This window comes from Artemia sp. Qi Xiang Cuo, chromosome 14 (assembly GCF_049724085.1).
Source record: "Artemia sp. Qi Xiang Cuo chromosome 14, ASM4972408v1, whole genome shotgun sequence".
NCBI classification, from domain to species: Eukaryota; Metazoa; Arthropoda; class Branchiopoda; order Anostraca; family Artemiidae; genus Artemia; species Artemia sp. Qi Xiang Cuo.
Window position 1 is genome coordinate 58,322,841 of NC_142807.1, and position 22,838 is coordinate 58,345,678.

Here is a 22,838-nt window from a genome sequence, read left to right on the forward strand (position 1 = left end):
TTATGTCCATATTTTGTCTATAATATGTCCATCTTGAAATTTTAGAAACTAGTTTTGTACGACTTGTAACCTCTTTCAAAGTGGTCAGTTAACATCGAATATAATGGAAACGGAAAAGATTTATTTAGTCCATACATCCATACAAAATGAACTAGTGTGAAAGCACAAAAGTGATAAAAACATGTAAACAGCAAAAAACTAATTGTGGGAGCTTAAGGCTCATCTTCCTATGAGAGCTCTACTTGACAGGTATGGAGGGCATGAGGGTCAGCATTTTGACTTCTTTTGTTAGCTTTTTGCCAATCAGAGTATTTCTTGTGCATGCCATAATGTACAATCCAGGAGTCAAGCGACGCTGTGGAGCGCTAGGTAAGCTGGGTTGGGGTTGCCCTTCAATCAGTGGGGTGACATCCCCAAAGGCATAATTACTGGACCTTTGAACAATACTGAACAAAATAGATGACAACAAATTCTGATTGGAAGCTGGTTTCCGGAAATGATAAGCGGGGGGGGGGGATGCTCTCAAATCACTTTTGACTCTTAGAAAGGGCATTAAAATTCAATCAAATGAGCCCCATCTTAAGTTTATACGACTACCCATTCCATAAAACCTTATATGCCTCTGGGGCATAACTTACAACCCTTACGGCTCTTAGCGGTTGAGTTAACGCTGTGGGCATCGTTATATGCTCTTTTGACCATTTTTAACAAATTACTATCACAAAATTTCCGTTGGATACATCTAGGGAAAAGAAGACGTGGGTGGAGGGGGTGGCTGGTTTGCCTCTGACCACTTCTGACTCTTAAAAATAGCACTAGAACATCTGATTTTCAATCCAGTTAGTCCCCTCCAAATTTTATAAAACCAACCTTTCCATAGAAATCTTATATGTTAATAATGGAGAACTGGTATAACTCGCATAACTCGTGCCATGAAAGCTTTTTTTGGGGGAGGGGGGTTCATCCACAAAAACATAATTACTAGAACTTTTAATATATGCTGTAGGGGAGCTGCCCTTTCCTCAATACCCCTCTCTTCACGCTAAAATCTCTCCTCAATACGCCCCCGTCATATACGGAATAATTTCTGTCCGTTTTAAGTTTTAATGTCACTCCTTACTTTCGGTAGAAAAAGCTAGTTTTTGTATTTATTTAGATACTCCTATCGTTTTTCAGATAATCCTAAGAATTCCACCCCCTCTGTGGAAAAAGTCCCCACGAAAAATTCCTTCATATAAATTTCCTCCCATGTAAAATTCTTCCACCGGGAAATTACCCCCGGACAATTCCATCCCTGCTGCAAATCCTTCCCAGAAAATTTTTTGCTTACGATTCTGCCTGAAAAATACTCCTTACTATACTTTTGTTTGAATAAAGACTCGTATTCATTTAGTTTCTGATCCTTTTTAAGGTCATTGGGGAATATCCATGTTTGGAAAATACCCCCAACCTGGAAATTTTATCCCCCAGAAATTTCCCATGGAGGATTTCTCCTGGTGATAATTCCCCCATGGAAATTTCTCCCGTGGAAAATGCCCCGCCCCCCAAAAAAAAAAAGATCCCAAGAGAATTCCAACCCCACTGAAAACTTCCCCCTGAGATTTCCCTCAAAGTGTCTCCACATGCACAATAGGATCAACAACGAGAAAAAAAACAAATAACACACATTCTGTATACAAATTATGGTAAATTCTCCCCATGTAAAATTTCCCCTGGAAAGTTCACCCCCCAGAAACTTCCATCCCAGTGGAAAACTATCTGTACAGAATATCCACCCCCAGAAGATTTTCTTCCTCCCTTGGAAAATGTCGGTATATTTCCCTATAATAAATATTATATGTAAACAATGGGCAAATTTCATAACTTGAGGCCCTTCCTCTGGTGGTTCTGAGGGGTCATGTCATCTCCAAAGACATATCTAATCATAAGCTATCTCAAAAATTTTGATCAGACGACTTTCAGAAAAAAAAGCGTGGGACGGGGGCTAGTTGTCCTCCAATTTTTTGGTCACTTAAAAAGGACAATAGACTTTTTAATTTTCCTTTGAACGAGCCCTCTTGCGAAATTCTAGTGCCACTGGTTCAATATGATCACCCCTGGAAAAATTAACAACAACAAATAAATACGAATCCGTGATGCTTCTTCTGGCAGACACTATAAAATTTCATTTTTATAGATATAAGCTTGGAACCTCTACAGTAGGGTTCTCTGATGCGCTGAATCTGATGGCGTGATTTCCATTAAAATTCTTTGACTTTTATGGGGTGTTTTTCACCTTTTTCAAAAATTTGACAAATTTTTGTCAGGCCCACTAATGGGTAACAATAAACTTAAAAAATATCATATATTTGGAATCAGCACAATAAGCTAATCTCTTGGTACATCTATTGATATCAAAATTGATTCCAGATCATCAAGAATCTATTTGTCTTTTCTTTTGCTAACTTTTCATTTTCAGCTAGTAATACTTGATAAATAGATAGATGTTTTAAATAGATAGATATTTTGACTGTAGCGTCAAAGAAAGGAGAAATAAAATCGTTAATAGATGAAAGAATACAAACTTGTAAAGAATTTCAAGAGTATTTGCAAATAGTTGTCTGCGGAAAAGAGCAAGCAACTCTGAAAAACAATTAAGTTTGTAAAAAGAATACCGTTTGTAAAAAAAATAGTAGAAAATAAGTGGTTAAGCAAATGTAGTGCTTGATAAGTAGTTTTAATACTGATTTGGTGAGAAATGACATTTTTTTTACAAAAATATGTATCCAGCGGGGAAATATTCTGTTTTATGCCATAAATTTGCAAAATATGTCCCTTTTATGTCCCAAATTTCTAAAATATGTCCCTTTTTTTCCATATTATGTCATTGTGTCCCGGCACACAGGAATATGTCCATTGGACATAAAATATATCCAGTTGGCGACCCTGATGATTAGTTTCTATGCCTATAACACCGCGGGAAGAATTCAGGACTGCTAACATTTCTTAAAGAAAACTTTTGGAGAAATTTAAGACCCAACTTTATTCAGCAAATTGAAGACAAAAATTTTTCAGATATTTTTTCTTTGCTAATGAATGCACCATTTTCACTCCCTTAAGATTCTTTTGGCCTTACAAATAGTCACTGAAATTTTCAATCATTATTTCCGAGCTTATACTTTTTAATTTCCCGCCCACTTATTACGTTTCTGCGAATTGTTGGCTAGCAACTTTATTTCTGCCAGCCTAAAAAAAACAAAAAACTATTATCTAACAGTTGGACGGCAGAAAAGGCAATAAATTACGAATTTCCTTCATACTAACAAACCTGTTATTTATAAGTTTAAAAGTGAAAAAACCGCTGGACGGCCTTCAATTACGAATTATAAAGAACGTCGAACACAATTTTTTAAGAACACTTTTAGATTCTCTCACTGAGTTTTTTAACCGAAGAAAAATTTACATTTGAGTTCTTGCCTAGAGTTACTCATGATTGCCTCTAATTTTAGCAAAAATTAGCGCCATTTTAGACTAGTTAAATTAAAACTATTCCACAAACATCATACCCACAAGGAATTATTTTCTGACAATATGAGTAGTGTTTTTTTCGTAGAAAACAAAAGTATGTCTAATTAAAGTCTAAATAACACTCAAACCTTCTTGGAGGGGGCTGCGACAACACACTTACTGGTGGTAATTTCTGTTCATTTTAATTTTGTCTTCATCTTTGGTGTTATCTCTTTTTTTACTAACTGGGTTTATTTCTTAATGCATGTTAGTTTTGTTCGTTTTATTTTGTAATTTTTACTTAATTTGTTACTTTTTATGTAATCTTTACTTAATCATCTTATGTAAAAACTTTGTTTTTAATGTATTTTTTTGTTAATTTTTTCGTTATTTTAGTTGAATGCGTGTAATTATTGGAATGGCTGGTTAAAAGATTTTAATCATAATAATAGTTAGTATTGATTACCATACAGAAAGGTAGAACTAGTTATGGTATGGTTGTCACGATAGGAGCATTGGTGGTAATAGCAGCAGCAGCAGTAGACACGGAAGGAGTGGTAATATAAGTGGTGGCAGCAGCAAAAGGGCTGGATATTTACTACAATTTTGAAGACTGTTTATGCCAATGTACTGAAATGAGCTGATTAGGGCATTTGGAGCATGGTCAATCTTCAATTAACGTAGTTTTTCGGTCGATATTCGCAATATTTTGGGAATAACTAGCAGGTCTTATAACACAGCTTCGCTTATCCTTGGAAGTTCATGACAGTGTAGACATGGCAGTTTTTTGTCGTAATACTTGCTGATTATACCTAACCCAAAAAGTATGGGTAACTTATAAGAGTCGAAACTGGTGCTAGTTTTGACAACAAAAAGCAGCTATCAACGCCATCTAGCGTCAGCCAACATTTAGCGTTTTCAAGCTATATAATCGTTCTTTTGTCAGGAACTGCGATCAAACACTTGTCACTGTTTAATTTTTACCCATTGCACTGATTAAAATTAAATACTCTTATTATTACACTGAAAATGGCAAGTATCACCAAATGCTAGATGTCGCTGATACCTTTTTTTGTCGACACTAGAGTCAGTTCCCACTATTGTAAGTTACCCACACTCTTTGACCTAATCTATAAAAGAGAAGCCTAACCAACAAATGAAATAAGACAAAACAAGAAATTCAAATGAAAGAGCCTTTATTTCAGTAAAGGGATCATTAAAACAGAATCAGTCTCGAAATACAAATTCTTTACAACGAAATAATACTTGCACTGCATAAAATGTACACACACTAACAAGCTCAAACGTAAAGTATTTCATGGCTAGGCAAAAAATTCACTCATAAGAATTACAAAATTCTCTAATACGAAAACCCATTTATTTCTCTTCTTTTCATTACCAACTAGCTTTAATTTTTAAGAGCTTCTATTTGAAATCAATCTATTTATGTTTATTTTGTAAATTATCAACATAATTATTATATAGCATGTACAAAGGAATATGGAAGGATTTGGGCCACCGTTCCCGGGAAAATCCCCAGATTTTAGGATATGCACAGTTTCTTTTTTTTTTTCATGTAATTCAAGCATTTTGACAATAGCTGTTAAGTCGCAGACGGTGTCTCTGAGAGGAAAGTTAGAATACTAGCTTAGGTATTAGCTAGGAATATTAGTAAAAAATGCTTCAAGTTTAGTAGAGAGGAGGAGGGATTTGTACAAGAGATATTTAAGTGATAAGAGGAATGTAAGACAAGTGGATAAAACATTAAAATATGAATATTGCAACGAAGTATTATTTGCACTACATAAACTCGACACACACTAATAAACCTAAACATAAGGTTTTTCATGGATAGGAGATAAACTCATTAATAAGAATTACTAAATTCCGTAATGCGACGACCCATTTTTTTCTTCTTTCTGTTACATGTTTTACCTACTAGTTATTATTCGGCTTTAACATTTATGATCTTCTGACCTGAAATCAATCTATATACATTTATGTTGTTAAATTATGTGTATAATTAGTATACGGAATATACAAAGTGGCATGGGAGGCTTTGGGCCACTGGTCTTGGGAATATATCAACATTTTAGGATATGCCATTTGTTTCTTATTTTTCATATAATTCAACTATTTTGCACATTATCCAAGTCTAATTCTGTCACAGATACCATTCGCTGGAACATGTCGCTGGACAGAGTTAAACCTTTTGGGAGATCAAATACTTCCTTCATTTGTTAGGTTAGGTCTCAGAAACGCTTAAATATCAAAATGCTCTCACATTTTCAGAAAATTCCCACAGAAGTTTAGGGTTTTTGGACAACCTTTACGGGATAAAATTAAATCTTGTGTTTCATTGTCTTTTTTTACACGGGGAAAAGGGGGATGAGGGTCTCAATTTTTTAGCCAACCAGAAAGGAATTTAAATTCACGCATTTGCTTGTCTATAACCATGTATGCAAATTTATTTGCGATAATTAGGGACAATTTAATATATTAATACATTACCCAGGGGCAGATCCAGGATTGTTTTTGGGGAGGGGGGGGCAAAATAGGTTGATCCGATAAATTTGCTTTAGGAGCAAGTTTAATTAACGCAAACTTGAGTTAATTAAGTAAATTACACTACTTTAGGCTACGCTAAGGGGGAGGGGGCACCCCCCCCCCCCTCTCACCTCCCTCCCGTTGGATCCGCCACTGACATTACCAAGGTCAGCATCTCACAATTACGCTACGTCTTTCACATCAGTGTAAAATGCCAAACCAGAGCTAAGTTCAGCAAGGTCTCCTTTCATAGCAGACGTAACTAAGGCCGTCCCTCTGGTCTTGGGCTTACTATATAGTAGATAGAAACAGTGGGAATGTCCTCGTTAATCCATTCATGTTCATCACTAATTAGATTAAAAGTTATTTGTACATCAGTGTAATAAAAACTTGTGTCCTGGTTCCAAGCTAATTCTAAAGCCCAGCCTCCAATCCAAGGCAGGGCAACAACCTGCAAGACAGTAGCGAAATTCAACCTGTAGGGAGTGGTGTAGAAGACAACTGAGTAAAACCACTGGTCGATCTTGATTCAGGAATTCCTAATCCCCCATAAGGTAGCAGTGGACTTGATCCCATTAACGTCAACATTGAATTAAAATCAAGTAGTTTCTGGTATCACGCCATGGCTAATTGGAGATAGAGCCAAGACAGATAGTATGAGTGAGAGCCAAATCTGGCATAAGCCTTTTTTAGGAGAACAGAAAAATCTCCGAGTACTGTGTACTAAGAAGGAAGCTACTCTATACGACTGCAACTTTCCTTAGAGACCTACAAGGAGCAAATAAGATTCACCAGAAGCTAGGTTCCATATCAAACGTCTCAGCTTCCTTATCGAGAAATCAGATCCCCAGGATAAAGGCTTGGCTGGTTAGACTATCAGCCTCGACACGACTATCCCTCCTGAGGGCCTACCCTGTTTAAGGGAGGCTCCAAATTCTCAACCTAAATAGCCTGTCCCTGCCAAGTCTAGTCCTACCACGATAGACTTGTTTCTGGGGAGTGAACAGACCCGAGGAGTGGCAAGCGAGGCCACTCAGCTCCCATCCCAGGAAGTTCAAAGCAGTCTTTTTGACACCAACCCCTACGACCATCCCTTCGTGAGCACTGAGTGTCTGTCACCTCGAATGGGCGACCTTTTACGGAGGCTGCCCAGGGGTTTCAACACTGCTTACTTACTGCACCTACACATTCATCTACATTCATACAATTTTTTTGATGGGCAGGTTCGTACGTTGCTACCCCTGTTCGGTGCTCCCGTTTTGGGGAGCCCCATATCCTGAGGACTTAAACATATATGATTCAGGCCAAACAGAAAAAAATTGGTCTTTTTGGGCCCCAGAATTTTTTTTTGGTTGGGGGGGGGTGGACTGTGCTTCTAAACTTTTTTTATCCAGTAAGTTTCTCTTGACACAGAGGATTACAGCTCACGTTTCAACTTACCAGAAAAGGAATATGACCTATTTTCACACCCCAGTCTTCCCCTCCTATAGGAAAATGTTTGACCCTTCTTACCTAGAGACAGATAGCTGAAAGTTCCGAGCCAATCGCACACCCAAAGTCAAACAAGCCGCCGTTATGTCATTATAAAATCAATCTGTAAACAATTGACAATTTGTGTTATTTACGCCATAGGAGTTTTGGGGTTCATGCTATCCCCGAAGCCATATTTATTGCACCTTTTGACTATTTTCAACAGAAAGCCATATCAAAATTCTGATCGGATGTCTTGGGGGTTAAAAGGGGCCCAGGAGGGAGGTTGGTTGAACTCCTTACCGAAAGTAAAACTTATTTTGAACATTTTTTCAAATTTATAACATTAACAAAAACCCCTAATAGTGGTTATCGCTGGCGTTTTACATTGTAATTGATTATTTATTTCAATTCTGGTAATTTTCGGATCCACTTATCCAAAAATGAACACAAAAATACAGAAAATGGACACAGAAATAGCAGAATCTGCTATTTCTGTGCTTGATGGGATTATTCATTGATAGAAGTTTCAGTTCCTTTTAAGTTAATTACATGATTAATCGCATCAATTACATAATTAATAGTTATATAATTTATTTTGTCGTATAATTATTATGACAAAAATTATGTTACTTATCTCTTATAGCCACCACACTCAAGAAATGAAGTTAGGTTAATCCTAATGAAATATACCTGAAACATAATGAAATATACCAAAGTATGATGAAAATAAAATACTTTAGTAACAAAATTATGGAAACTACAACAAAGAATTATGGAAATCATGTCCCCCAGAACGCATTATATTAAATGGTTTCCAGCCTAACCAAGCCAAAATACCAACTAAAATGTTTGACTAAAATATACCTACATTATAGTGTATATACACTCTCTCAGGCTAAGCTGATTATCACCAAGTACATGTTGAAATAGAGAACGAAACTGGTTCTGCCAGACCAAGAACTTGAGTTTCGTGGCTATAAGAGATAAGTACACAAATTATTATTATTAAGACATTAAGTCATATTAAGACATATAATTATTATGACATAAAGTCGTACGATTAATTATATGACTTTATTTCTACTCATATATCATCTTAAGTTGGCTCTTTACTTTTCTTTGATTTTTTTTTCTTTTTAAAACAATGTGTTTTTTAAATCAATTAAATTTATTTCAAATTTTTATTGAGGGGGGGGGGGGGGGAAGTCCTTATTATACTTATTGTAACTTACACTTATTTAAAATTTCCAATGTTATTCCTTACTTTTATTTGAAAGCTACTAGTTAATTTTGATTCTGTGCGCGAACAGAGATGCATTCCTCTATTTCTAACTACTAAAAAACTTGCATTAAGTTTGTCAAGAATTATTATAAAAAAAAACATATTTTAATTTAATGCTGAATGAAAACAATTTGCTGCATTAGAATAACTTGATCTATACAATATTATATTTATTATAATAACATACTCCATTACTATCATAGATTATCCCTTTATATCTCGTTTACCAAACGAGATGTGGACTCGTTGGACTCGAGATGTGGACTCGTCGGACACAAACTAATGTGGACTAAAAGGAGTTCGAACTCAATTGAACTCCTTTTAAACTCTTAAATGAGTTGAAGTCTTTGGTGGAACAAAGTAGTTCAAACCGAAGTGTATGGGCAACTGTTATGAGAGCAAGTTTGCATATCCACAGAGAAAATAGCTAGCCCCATCTGTTTTTACCCCGTAAAATGGCAAAGTATACAATAAAGGGACAAATAAAGATACCACACATCTATCTTTTAATTTTTTTTACTTTTGTTTTATACTGGGCATAAGATAAAGAGCGACTTTTGCCAAATACCCTGATACTACTTCCACTTGGAAATTTCCAGACTGTATTCTAATGCCTTATAAGATCCTGTAAAAGCTTTCCTTTCAAGAATAAATGTGATTAGCGTTGATATGTTTAAATATATATGCTCATTGTTGAAAAAGACGACCAAAATTTAAATTTCAATAAATATACACTAATTCTTTATTATTCTGCTTTGTCACACTAAATCGTTAGTTGCGATAGTAGTCTTTAGCTACAGCCAGGGCAGTGCCCATGATTTTTTCTGGGGGGGGGGGGTACAAAAATAACTTTTAAAAACACATCAAAAATTTGTTTATGTTTATTTTGTTACGTTTTTATCTATCAGACAAATATGGCGGGGGGGGGGGTCAAACCCCCTAACCTGGATACAGCCTTGGCTACAGCATTTTACGAATATTACGAGAAATGCGAAATAATATTAAATATAGCAAACCGTTTTCCAACAGATTTCTAAACAAAATCTATGCTCCGTGTATGATCCAACCTAAAAAGTATGCCCCCATGGACGACATGGGGGCGATACCATTGGCAAGACCACCAACACAAATAGCTTATTTCAAAACAGGAACTTCCAAGAAACGTTCTTACAGACAGATGGACATATTACACTAATTTAAATTACAGTCTCACAAGATTTATAATATCTAGAGTTTGGTCAGAACTGGGCGCCTAGGGTCTTTCTTTCCCCTCAAAATGCGTATGTATGGACAATTTGTACCTCTTTCAACTCACGATCAGCAGGGGTTTACCAACATTCAACGCACTTTCCACAGTCTTTGGGTTTAAACCTTTGGCCTCAAATACAGAAAAATGTGAATTTTTTTTTTCTTACATGAAATATGAGCAGTGCTCCTCGGAATAGAAGAAAAAACCTTTTATTATATTTTCATCTAAAACAGAACACTAAACCTGGGCAAAGATCAACAGTGCCATTCACGCAGGCAATAAATTACGAACACGAATTTTTATATGTTTTATATATGTATTTTATATGTAACATATATGTTTTTTTGTTTGTAATATAGATGTGTTATATGTTACAAACGAATATCTTTTATATTATCTTATTGAATGACACCAAGCGCAAACGTGGTTTCTATTTTACCTTGTGTTTACTTTAACTTATTGAATGATATTAAAGTCAAAATGGGTATAATGAGATACGTAAATAACCCGAAATAATATGAGAGCCACAGTTTACTCGGAAAATCACAGGAGTGATGCGATGGTTCAGACCGTTCATAACCACAACAAGAGGTTACGAACGATTCAGACCGTTGAGATTAATCAACCTCTTATTCGGAAGGAGAGCGGTATGTTTTTATGAAGTTCCAACCTCATTAAGGGTTATAAAATTAAAATATCCTATTTAAACGTGGACACAGGAACTGCAAATACAATATTACCACTGCAATCAATTCACACTAATTTTCAATGCCATCTATGTTTCTATTTCATTCGATTCTTCTTCTTCATCTTCTTGAACAGGTTGTCCTACTGGCTCATAGTCATTGTCCCTCCTGAAATTATTATCGAAAATTAAAACTTAAAAAAGAAACAGGAATGCATTGACACCTCTGATTTTGATTCTTTTATTATATTATTATCAATTGTTCGATCCAATCTCCACAAACAACATCATTTTAATAGACAAGGAGCGATGAATCACTTTTAGCTTATCCCAAGCAAAGCTAATGGTAGCCTAAAAGAGGTCTATCGTCAAAGGAGGTCAAAGGTCAAAAGAGGTCAGAGGATGAGGAGGGCTTCGGATCAGGACCTTCCGAAATCTTCAGATTTTACTTTTTTCAGATAATTTCCTATATTTTCAAGGGCGGATAAAGATTCAATGCTAGGAGGGGTATTTAATAAGCTTGACCTCCCCATTGGTGTTTTAACCCCTCAACTCCTGTAATCAGTGTAAGTTTCGAATTTCTGGGGGGTGCATGTGCCCCTACAACCACTCCCTAGACCTTCCTCGGTATATTTTAATATAATTACCCAGTTTTGTTTCGACAATGGATATTCCCCCCCCCCTTCCATAAAAAACCTGCGCACGAACCTCTCTAGAGTTGATAAATTTCAGAGCCCACAACTCTCAGACTCTACAGACAGGGTCACCAGTCCATGTCTTGCTGATGGGAGCTAAACAATTTTTTTTAAATAATTAGTTCTCTGTTTAAAATTTACTTTTTTTGTAACTATTCTTCTCGTTATCCCAATTGAAGGGAGTCAGATTTTAAGTTCTAATTTTAGGACACGATCTAGCTTATTTTAGTCATTAGAATATCATAAAATTAGAAAAATTACGTCAAACACATGTAGTAAAAACAAGAAAAAGGCAAAAACGCTAGTTGAACAGCTTAGAATGTCAAAAAGTTGACGACAATTAACCAATAGCAGCAAATTATTGTGCAAAAAAAAGAGTAGGCTCCCTCGGTACTTGTGATATAAGCCCTACCTAAAGTTCGTCTAATATGTTTCTCTGACTCTCAATCCTAATGAAATATACCAAACTAAGTTAAAAATATAATATTTTAGAAACAAATTAGGGCTATATATTTGCACATTAGGGGAGTGGGGTAAGTATAGCGGGTCTGTATGCCTAATGTGTTAGGTACAATTATTCTGCATATTATGCAGTAAGAATTGTTTTCTAACTTCATACTTTCTAAATATTTTACCCCCCCCCCCCCCTAATATGCAAATATATAGCTCAAATTATACATTTCCCATATATTCTGTCACTTGTCTTTGTCTTGTCTCACACTAAGCTGAAAAAAACTAACGAAAAAAAAAAAAAAACCGGTTCTACAATGCGTCAATGAATGAGCAACTTGAGCGGTAGGCCGTTTATCATACAATTACCGCTCCCTCTATCAAGGTGAATCCTTTTTTACTTGCCCTTTTTGCAAAACTAAAATTTTGGTATATAAACAGAAGCTGGATTTTTTTTGCCAAAACTTTCCAGCTGTATGAGAGGTCTTTATTCAATCAGAAACAGCTAATGACTTGATTAAACAAAGCACAGCATTGTAAACAAACTTAAAAAGAACAGTCTGACAAGATTAAAGACAAAATTTTGTTTACGTTTTCTAAATCTTTTCTTCTAAAAAGTACAGGCGAATGCGCCTGAAAAGGCGCATTTTTGATACGTCGAAAAGTCCTCTGTTAAAACCACATACTGATACGTCAATTACGCTTCCAACAAAATGAAAATAATGCAAGTTACGTCAAACGGTTTTGACTCATAGCATTGCATGGGAGTGCTAAAACGATATGCTGAAACGGAGTCCAGACTCAGAAAGAGCACAAAATTTCACAATAGATGGCACTGATAACTCAATTTCACTTAGAAGGGTCTAATACGCCGATTCCGCTTCCAGGCGATGTAATCTTTAGTAATGTATAATTAAATATAACTAAATGTGATAAATATGTAATATAATTAGTAATATATAATTACTTTTTTTCCAGCCAGCCAAGAAGACTAACTGGCTGAGTTTAGAGACGCGTTGTACTGCTATACTAACTCTGTTCGAGGAATAGAAACTAAAGTGCCTCAGTCTCTATCTCAAAGAATAAGACCGCTTCAAACTCAGCTCGACAACGCGCCAACTCCCTTGCTTGCTAATAAGTAAGTAGTTTTTATACACTTGCTAAAATAATTGGCATCATTTTTTTGGTTCTCAGGTAGTTTCTTAGCCCTGTGGAGGTTAGCCCAACCTTGGCCTTGTATCATGCTGCATCACAACAAGTACCAAAATGAACTGCTGAATAAGGAAAATTAAGAATTTTGAATTCCTAAAGAAGCATGCAAATCTCATTTATCATAAGTCATAAATGAGATTATAATCAATCAATCAGTTAATATTAGAATCAACGTACTGATTAAAAACAATCTCTCATAGAAAGCACGGTTTTACTGTTACTCACATAGGCTATAAAATATCAAACATTAAATGAAAATTCAAGTTAATCGAAAACTCAGTTAAATGGCAGAAATGGTAGAATAAAACAAAGCGCAGCAATAAAAACAAACTTAAAAAGAATAGTCTGGTAAGATTAAAGACAAAAAATACCACATTATAACAAGAAAAAGCATAAAAGAAAGACAAAAAACTACTAAAACATACCCAATATTTTAAATTCAACTTTCTTCAAAGCAGTATGTCAAATACCCACTTTTTTCAATTTTCTTTCTTTTCATTATAAACAGATACATCTGTTGATTTTATCTAACATTAAAATTTTTATATAGAAATCAGTATTCCAGAGTGATTTGAACTTAGATTTCTTGTCTATAAAAAAGCCCACCGCAGCAACTGCCTCTTCCAATAGGAATCACTATTTTTACCACAGTGTGAATCTAATTTATTTGTTATTACTGAAGATATGTTTTCGTGAATTTAAATGACAATTGGAATCAATCATTCTGCTCAAAATTAACTAATTGAAATTGAAAACTAATCATTAATAATTAATTCTAACCATGAACAATTCTAATCAACTAATGATTCTAAACAACTAATCAAGAACAACTGAGAAAACTAATCAATTGAAGCTAATTGAAATTAGTTTTGAAAATTAATGGCAATTGAAAAAAATTACTGAGCAAGGGGCAAGTAATCGCTTTTTAGGCCCAATTTTCTTTGACATTTAATGAAATTCATAGGGCAACCCACAGAGAAGAAATGGGAAAAGAATTTACGTAAACGTCAGCAATATAGTCTCTAATACCTATAGCCATATACCCATTATACCCATAATACCCATTATCATGGCCCAATGTTCAGCACCAACACTTTAACAATAAAACAATTTTCCAATTTAACAATTCTTGACAAACAATTTAGTGACTGATCCGATCTATAGAAAAAAACAAACAAGGTGAACAACTTTTCAGATAAATGGATTGTGGCATGTGCGCATTCCGAAGGATTGACAGAGATTAGTAATTTCTTTGCGCTGAACGGACAACTGAAGTATATAGATGTATATATGCGAACTGAAGTATGCGATCGTGAAATCACAGCAAATATAACCTAAAAGGTAGTCTAAGCCTATTCTTAAATTTCTTTTTCAATTTTATAGTTTGTACTTTTTTGCAATTAAAATACTATTTAGAATGGATGTTATAATCACAGTAGGAAAATCTTGAGTGGAACTTTTCAAGCTGAAGGAAATTATACCAAAAACTTCAATTAATTTTCGCATTTTAACTTTTCATAAACTACTACCATTATTACTAACAACTCACCGCAGCACCAAGCCGCTTGAGGCCAACACAGCTACGCAGGCTCCTCCTCCATCCCAATCTATTCAAAGTCTTACTCTTTACACCCTGCCAGGAAGTTCATATTTCCCTAAAATACTTTTTATGGCATCCTCTCAATCCAACCAAGGATGACCTGCTTTCCGTTTGGCCTCAGACGGTTGACCGAAATGAGACCACGTCATTTACCGATTCAACCATAAAACCAGTCTTATCCGTAGTACAAAATTACCAAGAAGGTCGAAATGAGATCACATCATTTACCGATTCAACCACATAACCAATCTTATCCTTAGTACAAATTACCAAGAAGGCCGAAATGAGATCACATCATTCACCGATTCAACCACAAAGCCAGTCTTATCCGTAGTACAAAATTACCAAGAAAGAAGTCGCTTTTCAAGTTTAATACGTGGAAAGCTGCCTAAAATTTGGGCACTTTCAGTCTTTACGAGACTATTTACCGTGAAGTAACGACGTAAATCGACAGACAGTATATGTAGCCAAGTTAAAAAATAGACTTGACGGAATATCTGTTTAACTGCTTGGGGATCGATTTGGAAAATAAATTCCTGGTCAGGTTATCAAAATGACCTAACTGCATTATCTCAGGTTTGTCATTGAAATTTATCTGCAGTTTATACGCTGGTCGTATCTGGAAATGCAGTCACTCCTAGTTTGATTTCAGATGCTCTGTTATTCAAGAAGAGTCTCATCGACAACACTGTAGTCTGGTAACTTCAGAATGTTTGTCACTTAGGAACAACTAATTCAACTCTTCATGCTACCACCAGGTAACATATGGGATCTCCATTACACTGTGGAGCGGCATCTCCTCTGCGGCATAAAATGTCCAAAACTTGACAACAATTACCAATTAACCAATAACAACAGCAAAATTATCGTCCAAAAAAAGGATAAGCTCCCTCTATTAAAGTGAATCCTTTAGTGAATTGAATTGTCAACAAAAAGAAAAAACATACCAGATAAGCCCCAGTGGAATTCAAAGGCAAATGGACTCTTTCTTCTTGGGTCTTCACTGGTATGCTAGTCAAGTTCCCTCTCTTGATGTTTCAATTCCACTCTAATCAACTACCAACTACAACTACCTTACTACCAATACAACTACATTATACAATACAATACAACTATACAATACATACTATACAATATATATATATATTATACATATACAATTTATTGCATATTGTACATGCTACACAAAAAGATATATAAAATATACATATTGTACATACTTTACAATATACAATACACTACAACTACTATTCATCCATAGCAGTGACTGTTATTTCTTATATTTGATGTTATTATTTATTCTAATTTCACTTCGTTTTGGTTTCATAAATTGATACGCCAAATACTCAGACCAACTCTCGCAAACAGGAGCGTCGGTCAAAGTTGGCTGTGATCCAATAGCTCCAGGGCTGTGTTTTTTACCCCAACTCCTGGAATTACTTTAAGCCCCAGGATCAGTTTACACTCAATCAAAGTAGTTCAGAGTTTGACAAATTTTGGACCCATATTATTAAAAAAAAGTTATATTTCTTCCTTAAGGACGCAGGCAAAAGTAATGCGAAGAAAAAAAGAAAACCACTAGAAAAAGAAGAAAAAGAAACTTCAGGTCTAATAGGCAGGGTAAATTCAAAACAGTCATAAAAATTCCATTTAGACTTAAAAAAAAGGACAAGCGAAGTTTAAACCTTCGTAAAGGCTAAGAGCATCTCTGTCAACAAATTATTAATATAAGAAAAAAGATATATACATAAAAAGTTTGTAAGTGCACACAACATAGGAAATAAAAAAATACAATTGAAAGATTGCATACTAAGCTATAGATATTTTAACATGGAAAATTTGTTATAAGGTCGATAAACTCTCAAAGTACCCATTACAAAAACAAAGGAGTATATTCAGAAGGGAACAGAATGATGAAATGTTTCTCAAATGGGAGATCACATGCAAAAAAACCTTAATATTCTGAAATTAATCAAATCGTCTCTACGTTCAGGTACACGTTAAATTCAAAAGAATCATTTATGCTGAAAAACAAAGAAAATTGTAAATACTAACCTATACCAAACGTAGTGCTGGAATATAAAGAGTACATCAAATAATACTGACACTGCTCCAAGACCAAATTTTGTTGGATCCCCAAATATTGAATCCCAATCATCTGGAAAAAAAAATGTCACCGTCAACATTATTTATAATTTTAAATTCACAAGTCATATTTCATTAAAAAAAAATACCATTGGATTCGCAATCAAAACACATTTCATACAACTAAGATGTTAAACTACTCAGACCAGAAGGCGTCTTTTTAAGGAAGTAGGGAGTGGGAGGGACACGGAAAAGAATAATTTTTATGTCTTGTTTCCTTTCCATTTACGACAAAAATGGAATAGAAATATTATAACAGATAAAACTTATAATGACTATAAGGAAAGCTGAAAAAAAAAATTCGAAAGAAAAAAAAAATCACATATACTAATACTACTACTACTACTAACAACTCACCCCAACACCAAACCACCTGAGGCCGACACAGCTACGCACGCTCCTCCTACATCCCAATTTATTCAAAGCCTCCCTTTTACACCCTCCCAGGGAGTTCCCATTTCCTTTAATTCTTTCTTTATGACGTCCTCTCACCCCAGATGAAAACGACCTGCTTTCCGTTTAATCCTCGACGATTGGCCGAAAAGGACAGTCTTCGGCAATCTGTCATCCTTCATCCGCACAACATGCCCTGACCATCTTAACCTTTCTTTCATTATAGCCCTAGAAAGTGGGATTGAACTACATTTTTCGAACAGCCTACTGTCTGAAATACGTCTACTATTGTCTACTATTTGCTACTGTCTACTATTTGAAATACGGTCAGTCAGCCGGGTACCTAGAAGAACTTGTGAAGAGTCTCCGAAAAACATGTAGCAAATCTTCATCCGCTTTTCGGAGTGCCCATGCTTCAGGGCCATATTTGACTGCTATCACCACTGTAGCTTCTAATATTCTAATCTTGGTTTGCAGACTTATCTTCCTATTCTTCCAAACTTTTTTTTAACTGTGAAAAAAAAACACCGTGAGCCTTGGCTATTTTACTTTTAACATCTTCACTGCTCCCAACGTCTTTACTAATAATACTACCAAGGTAAATGAAGCTGCCCACCTGATCAATCTTTCGTGACCCAACGTCACTTTTTCATCTTCACTTATTCCTAGCCTCAGTAACTTAGTCTTCTTAACATTAATTTTCAAACCTATTCTAGCACCCTGAACTCGCAAAACCTCTAAGTTTATTCATTTTGCTCACACTTTCATCTAGGATGCTTAAATCATCAGCATAATATAAGTTCAGGAGATTTTTCCCTCCCTATTTGATTCCGTGGTCTCCCACTGCCTTTCCTGTGCTTCTTAAGACAAAATCCATCAAAATGATCCGTATAAGGGGGAATAGAACACAACCCTGCTTAACTCCTGATTTGATACAAAACCAGCTGCTAACCTCATTTCCTACCTTATCCGCAGCAGTGTTATTCTCGTACATAGCACTAATCACATTAATGTATTTGTCTGGTATACCATACAAGGATAAGACCTTTGCTAAAGCTCTTCAATCAGTAGAATCGAACGCTTGCTCAAAATCTACAAAACTGAGGACCAAAGGTGTTTGACAACTCAGGCACTTCTCAATTATTAATCTAAGAGTGAAAATTTGGTCGACACATCCTCTACCTTTTCTAAAACTACGTTGTTCTTCTCTTAAAACTTTGTCTACAGCATCTCTCAGTCTAAAAAGTATCATATTACTAAGTAATTTGCTACCTACAGAGACCAGACTAATGCCTCGATAATTACCACACTCACTTTTAGCACCTTTCCTATACAGTGGTTTAATTAAAGTTTTCCTAAAATCTTAAGTACTTCCCCTTTTTCAAAAATCATATTCACAATCATCAGCAACTTATTTCTAAACCCAGAGCCACCATATTTAAGAAACTCATTTACCACACTGTCAGCACCTGGAGTCTTATTATTTTTTAATCCTTTTAGTACTGTCACTAATTCTTCCTCACAGAATAAATCTTCCTTTACATTCGATATATCACAACCTTTTTAAAAAAGTCCAAATATTTCCTTTTCACACCTGGAAACTTTTATCAACGGAAAAAAAGAGAAAAGGGGAAAAAATAGATTAAATAGACAAAAGGTATATATGAAAATAATACAAAAAGATGGGAAAAACGCGAACATGATAAAGAGACATAAGAAAGAAATTTACAAATAGATAAACAACTATAATTTATGAGATGTGAGCTTTTTTCGTTTAATCTAAGCAGTTTAATAAGGTAAGGTTGGGAATATTTTACTTCAAGAATATTTTAATAATAGATATAAAAGAATATTTGTATCAGAAATATAATAGAAAATAAAAGAAATGTAAAAGAACATACGAAATATAAAAGGACATTTTAATTCAAGAAAAACGTTCGATGAACTCAAGGCTCATATGCGTACGACATCATATTCCGGTGTGAAATCATCTTTGTAGCTCTACTCTGTAATCTTTCAGTTTCAGGTACATATGGTTCGACATCGTATCCAGATATGGCATCATCTTTGTAACACTTCTCTGCCCGCTTTCAACTAGGTTTACTAGGTTCACGAATCATTACAAATCAAACTTAAATGTAATATTCCAGAAGAGGAAATTCGGCACTCTCGAGAGAGTCATCAAGTTCCAGAGATAAATCCGTTTCAGAGTTCAAAGACAACTGTTAGCAACTCTTAGAAATTCCAATACAGGTAGCCTACATCCAATTTCAAGTGCATGCGAGAAATGCGGTTAAAGAGCGGATAATTAGGTAAAACTATAGAAAAGACTTTGAAGTCGTCTTCTACAACTTCTTTTTAAAGTTGAACAATATTGGCTACTTGTTAAATATCCCAACCACACTCAAGAAGTGAAGTTAGGTTCCTCATAATGAAATATCTCGAAATGTGATAAAAATATAATACTTTAGTAACAAAATTATGGAAACTAAAACAGAGAATTATGGAAAGCAGGCAGCGCAGAACGTATTATGTCAAATACCTAACTACCTCTATAAATTAAATATTTAATTAAAATATACCTACGTCGTAGTCTCTCTCAATGAGATTAAGCTAATTATAACCTACTGCAGACAGACAAAACCGGTTTTTCTCAGATCACACAGATCAAAATTCTTGACTGTGGTCGGGTTATTTAACAAGTTCCCAATATTGTCATTTAATTTTTTATTTAAGAACAGAGAATTAGGAAGGACTTTATTTATCTTATTTTATAACTTTTACCAACTACACTTTTATTAACTATGCTATAAATCAGAACCAAATTCAAGCCAATTTCCATATTTATTTATTTTTATTTAATTTTTATTTTTTTATTTATTCCAATATTCACGGCGCCAGGTACTTCAAAGTATCTGATATGCCGAAAATTAACTATATTAACTATATTTACTACATTAACTATATTAACTATCAACTATTTACTATTATTTACTAGTTAAAAATACGAGGCCACATATATGAATTAAATGAGACAAGACTCCTCTTTTCGGATGCCATAGGATTATAGCGATCGATTTGTAAATTTTATTTGTTAAATAAATTTTATTTGTAAATTATCGATTTGTAAATTTTATAAACCAAACTAAACATATTTGATTCAACAAACATAAACAATAATTATAATGCCTTATAAAATATATCATAAAACAATAAATTATTTAAAAACAAACAGTAATTGAATAAATATAAAACAATCTAGTCTACTTTAAACATGAAAATTAAATAGAAAAACCTTTGTAGTCAGAGTAGATAAAAACGAATCTAAAAGTGCCAAGGACACCAAAAAAAAGCCCCCCCTCCCGACCTATCTTAGTTCTATTCATACCTGAAAACCAAGACTTTCTAATATTTTTCTTTTGATTATTTAAAGATTATGAAGTTTTTAGAGCAGCACACATTTCGTCAGTGTTGCCACACTGAACCGTCAAAATAAATTTATAAAAATAATTAAATTTGACAATGCTGTTATTTGTAAAAATTCAAACACTAGCAATCCGTTAATTCCAAACCGACAACTACACCTTCAAATAAAAGCCATACCTTACTATGCCGTTTGGCGCCGTATTTTTTTCACTTATACAACACCCATAATTTTTTTTTCAAATTTGGTGCCGACTACTACCAAAATTGAATTCTTGACTTTTCCCATTGTTCTTTTATATATTCAGTTGTGTAAATTTCTGCTAAATCAACTCAAGCAATCAGATTTCTTTTTTTGGTCCTTGGCACTATTAAAATGTACTAAAAATATCTCACCATTATTATAAGCCAGGAAGAACATTTGCATAATACTCAGTAGACCACCAGTAAAGTCTAAAAGTACATTGCCAATAGACCAGCCCTCTGTGCTTTTCCGCTTATAGTTCAAAAAGGCCTAGAAATAAATACGATAAATACAAAGTAAAACCAGCTAACACAGAAACTAACTTCAGTCTTCATATTTGAGCGCACCTTCATATTGAGCGCACCAAGGTAATGGGAGGAGCCCATTACCTTGGGCTCCTCCTTTTATCCATTAAGGTGAAAAAGAAAATTAAAATAAGGTAATGAACCAGTTACAGGCCCTTAAAACATATTTTTGACACATTAACAAGAATTCAAATAAGAACTGTCTTTGGAAAGTGCAGAAACATGAATTTTTTAAAAATTACGTGTTTTTTTTTTAATCTGAACAATTTTGTTTAAGTATGAAATTTACAGTTTATGTACAAATAAAGGTGAAGTCATCTTAAAAGACATACCTATTACATTTTTCGATTATGCTGAAAAAATAGTTTTCTCAGAATTTTGATCGGGCGACTTTGGGAAGAAATGAGCACGGGAGGGGGGCTAGCTCCCCTCCAATATTTTTGGTCACTTAAAAAGGGAACTCGAACTTTTGATTTCCGATCAAATGAGCCGCCCATAATTCTACGTTCACTGGTTCGATACGATCACCCCTGAAAAACAACAACAAAACAACCAAAACAAACAAATAAAAACGCATCTCTCATCTTTCTTCTCGCAAAAAAATGCAAATGTCCACATTTTTGTACATATGAGCTTGAAACATTAACATTGCGGTTATCTGGTATGCTGAATCTGATGGTGTGATTTTCATTAGGATCCCTTGCTGTTTTGGGGGTGCTCCCCTCTTTTTCATAAACTGGACAAATTTTCTCTGGCACGTAACTTTTGATGAGCAACATTAAATTCGATGAATTTTATATGAGACTGTTTCAGACTGTTGCTTAGCTCTTCGGTTACTATTGAGCCGCATCACTGGACCAGAAAATTCAGAGTATGGAGATACAGATCCTCTTACTGCCGTTATTGAAATACATAACACATTTTGAAGTTTGCTTCATCCGAACCACAATTTTGTTCGTCTTTTTTTTTCGAAATACATACTTAAATTGCATTATATCTGTCCCGTTTTAGTTGATTCACTGGAAGATCTTCATTTTTATTGCTGTGTATATTGTGTTTTTTTATTTCCCTCGTTTTTTATTCATTTCTCTTATCTTTTTCCTCCTTTTTCATTACTTATTATTACTCAGTTTGTTAACTGTAGTTTAAAACGGGAAATAAATCTCATTAATTCACTAAATATTCCAGTGTGACATTGGTAACGAGGTTTTTTTCTTGAGGGAGAAGGGGGTTAAATCTGAAAAAGGACAAAGATAGACGAATCAAATGGAGAATATAATACAATATTACAAAATTGTAAAAATCTTGAGCGTCCGAAACGTTCCTAAAATTTACTGTTATAGCAACTTCTACTCCAAAGATCAACAAATTCATTTAAACGATTCTGAATTAGATTTAAAATTGAACAGTTGAATTAAATTAAATTTGTTCGGATGAAAAATTCGCTGAAAGGACTATATTACAAATATCCAATATTTCCAGGGAGAATATGGGCAACAACAAATACAGAAAACTGCCCAAAATTTTACTTGAAAGCGATACTCGTAAAATGGAAAAAAATCTATTTGGGTACAATCTTCAGAATAAAGAATAAAATTGGCTTTTACGGGACAGCGTAAAAGCCAAGGACATCGTCATTGAGTCAGGAC

General features: G+C 34.6%; 1 protein-coding gene across 2 annotated transcripts in view; it reads right to left on the bottom strand.

The window, feature by feature from the left end:
- Positions 1–4,674: 4,674 nt before the first annotated feature.
- The window catches only part of Ctns (lysosomal cystine transporter cystinosin), a 59,380-nt gene continuing 41,216 nt past the window's right edge, over positions 4,675–22,838 (bottom strand). The window contains exons 7-10 of one of the 2 annotated variants that reach the window (XM_089100788.1): positions 21,037–21,154; positions 16,735–16,837; positions 10,778–10,891; positions 4,675–8,480 (exon numbers count right to left, since the gene is read on the bottom strand). In XM_089100788.1, the coding sequence (XP_088956914.1) occupies positions 10,813–10,891; positions 16,735–16,837; positions 21,037–21,154 (300 nt within the window). In that variant the 3' untranslated portion in view covers positions 4,675–8,480; positions 10,778–10,812. Of the gene's footprint in view, positions 10,892–16,734; positions 16,838–21,036; positions 21,155–22,838 lie in introns of both variants that reach the window. The other variant, XM_089100787.1, reaches the window with a different exon arrangement.